The 1,086-nt window shown below is 38.3% G+C and overlaps 1 protein-coding gene across 1 annotated transcript in view; it reads right to left on the reverse strand.

The window, feature by feature from the left end:
• Nucleotides 1-1,080, reverse strand: part of LOC119591246 (uridine 5'-monophosphate synthase-like) — a gene marked incomplete in the record, with an annotated part of 17,802 nt that extends 16,722 nt beyond the window's left edge. Inside the window, 1 exon segment of the mRNA XM_037939956.1 lies at nt 922-1,080. Coding sequence (XP_037795884.1) covers nt 922-1,068 — 147 coding nt within the window.
• Nucleotides 1,081-1,086: the final 6 nt, after the last annotated feature.

Genomic DNA, 1,086 nt, shown 5'->3' on the forward strand with positions numbered 1-1,086 from the left:
ATAAAGAAACAAAGCAAAACCTAAATTAACATTCATTTAGGCCTACAAAAGTATGTCCATCGGGCGCTGGCCTGGCGACACCATAGGCCTATCAAAACCCCTTTTTACAATGCCTATGACCAAACACTTGCGTCACGGGGTTCTAAAATCCCATAAATTTTAACTACAGGAGAGGATTCTTGTGACATAACTTACGAAACAATATGATACATCGGCGAAAATCTTTGAAAGAAGAAGATGATACATTTCCAGATATCAACGTTCTGTGGTTTGTCTTTCAAAGAGTTTCAGGCACGAATTGTTGCTTTTAAATGTGATTAGATTAATAATAAGTGAAATTAATAAACGGATCTTATCCATTTATGATAAAAAAAAATTATATATAACGAACCATACCTAGATTTTATTACACGAATTAAAAATAAAAAAACATACCCGAAACATTATGAAATTCGTGGTGTCGACGCACTCCTCGTACGGAATATTAATGTAAAACACGAACAAACACATTAATACCCAACAAACACAGCTTCACAAACCCAAACCAGAGAACATAAAACAACGAAAACACAAATAAAGACACAAATTAGACGGAAATAAAGACGAAAAATAAATAAAAATAACAAAACCGCCTTGATGGCAACACCACAATCGAGGAAAGGATCACCATTACAATAAATAATAAAAAAAAACACGATTTAAACCCCTTTCTTTGCTCTATCACGCACACCATACAATCCCTCCACAATCCAGGCATGTCATGACAACCAAAAAATAAATAAACCACAAGGAAATCAACCAGAAATACACAAAAAAGAGGAAAAATAACAACCCACGATCCACATTTCCTGGAAAATAAAAAGGCAAGATCAGGACACGCCGGGAACAGACTCTCTCTCTCACTCTTCATGCCCAAATTACCATGATTTTCGGGTAGGAGATGATCATGCGCAGGTCGAAATAGATGGGGGACTGCATGCCGCTCTTTAAAGTGAAGTTGCCAAACTTGACGACGCCGATCCGGTGCAAATCCACGAGACATTGTTCCAGGAGGTCGCGGTGCGCCATCCTCTCTCTCCGGCGGCC

The sequence above is a fragment of the Penaeus monodon genome, chromosome 28 (genome assembly GCF_015228065.2).
Source record: "Penaeus monodon isolate SGIC_2016 chromosome 28, NSTDA_Pmon_1, whole genome shotgun sequence".
NCBI lineage: Eukaryota > Metazoa > Arthropoda > Malacostraca > Decapoda > Penaeidae > Penaeus > Penaeus monodon.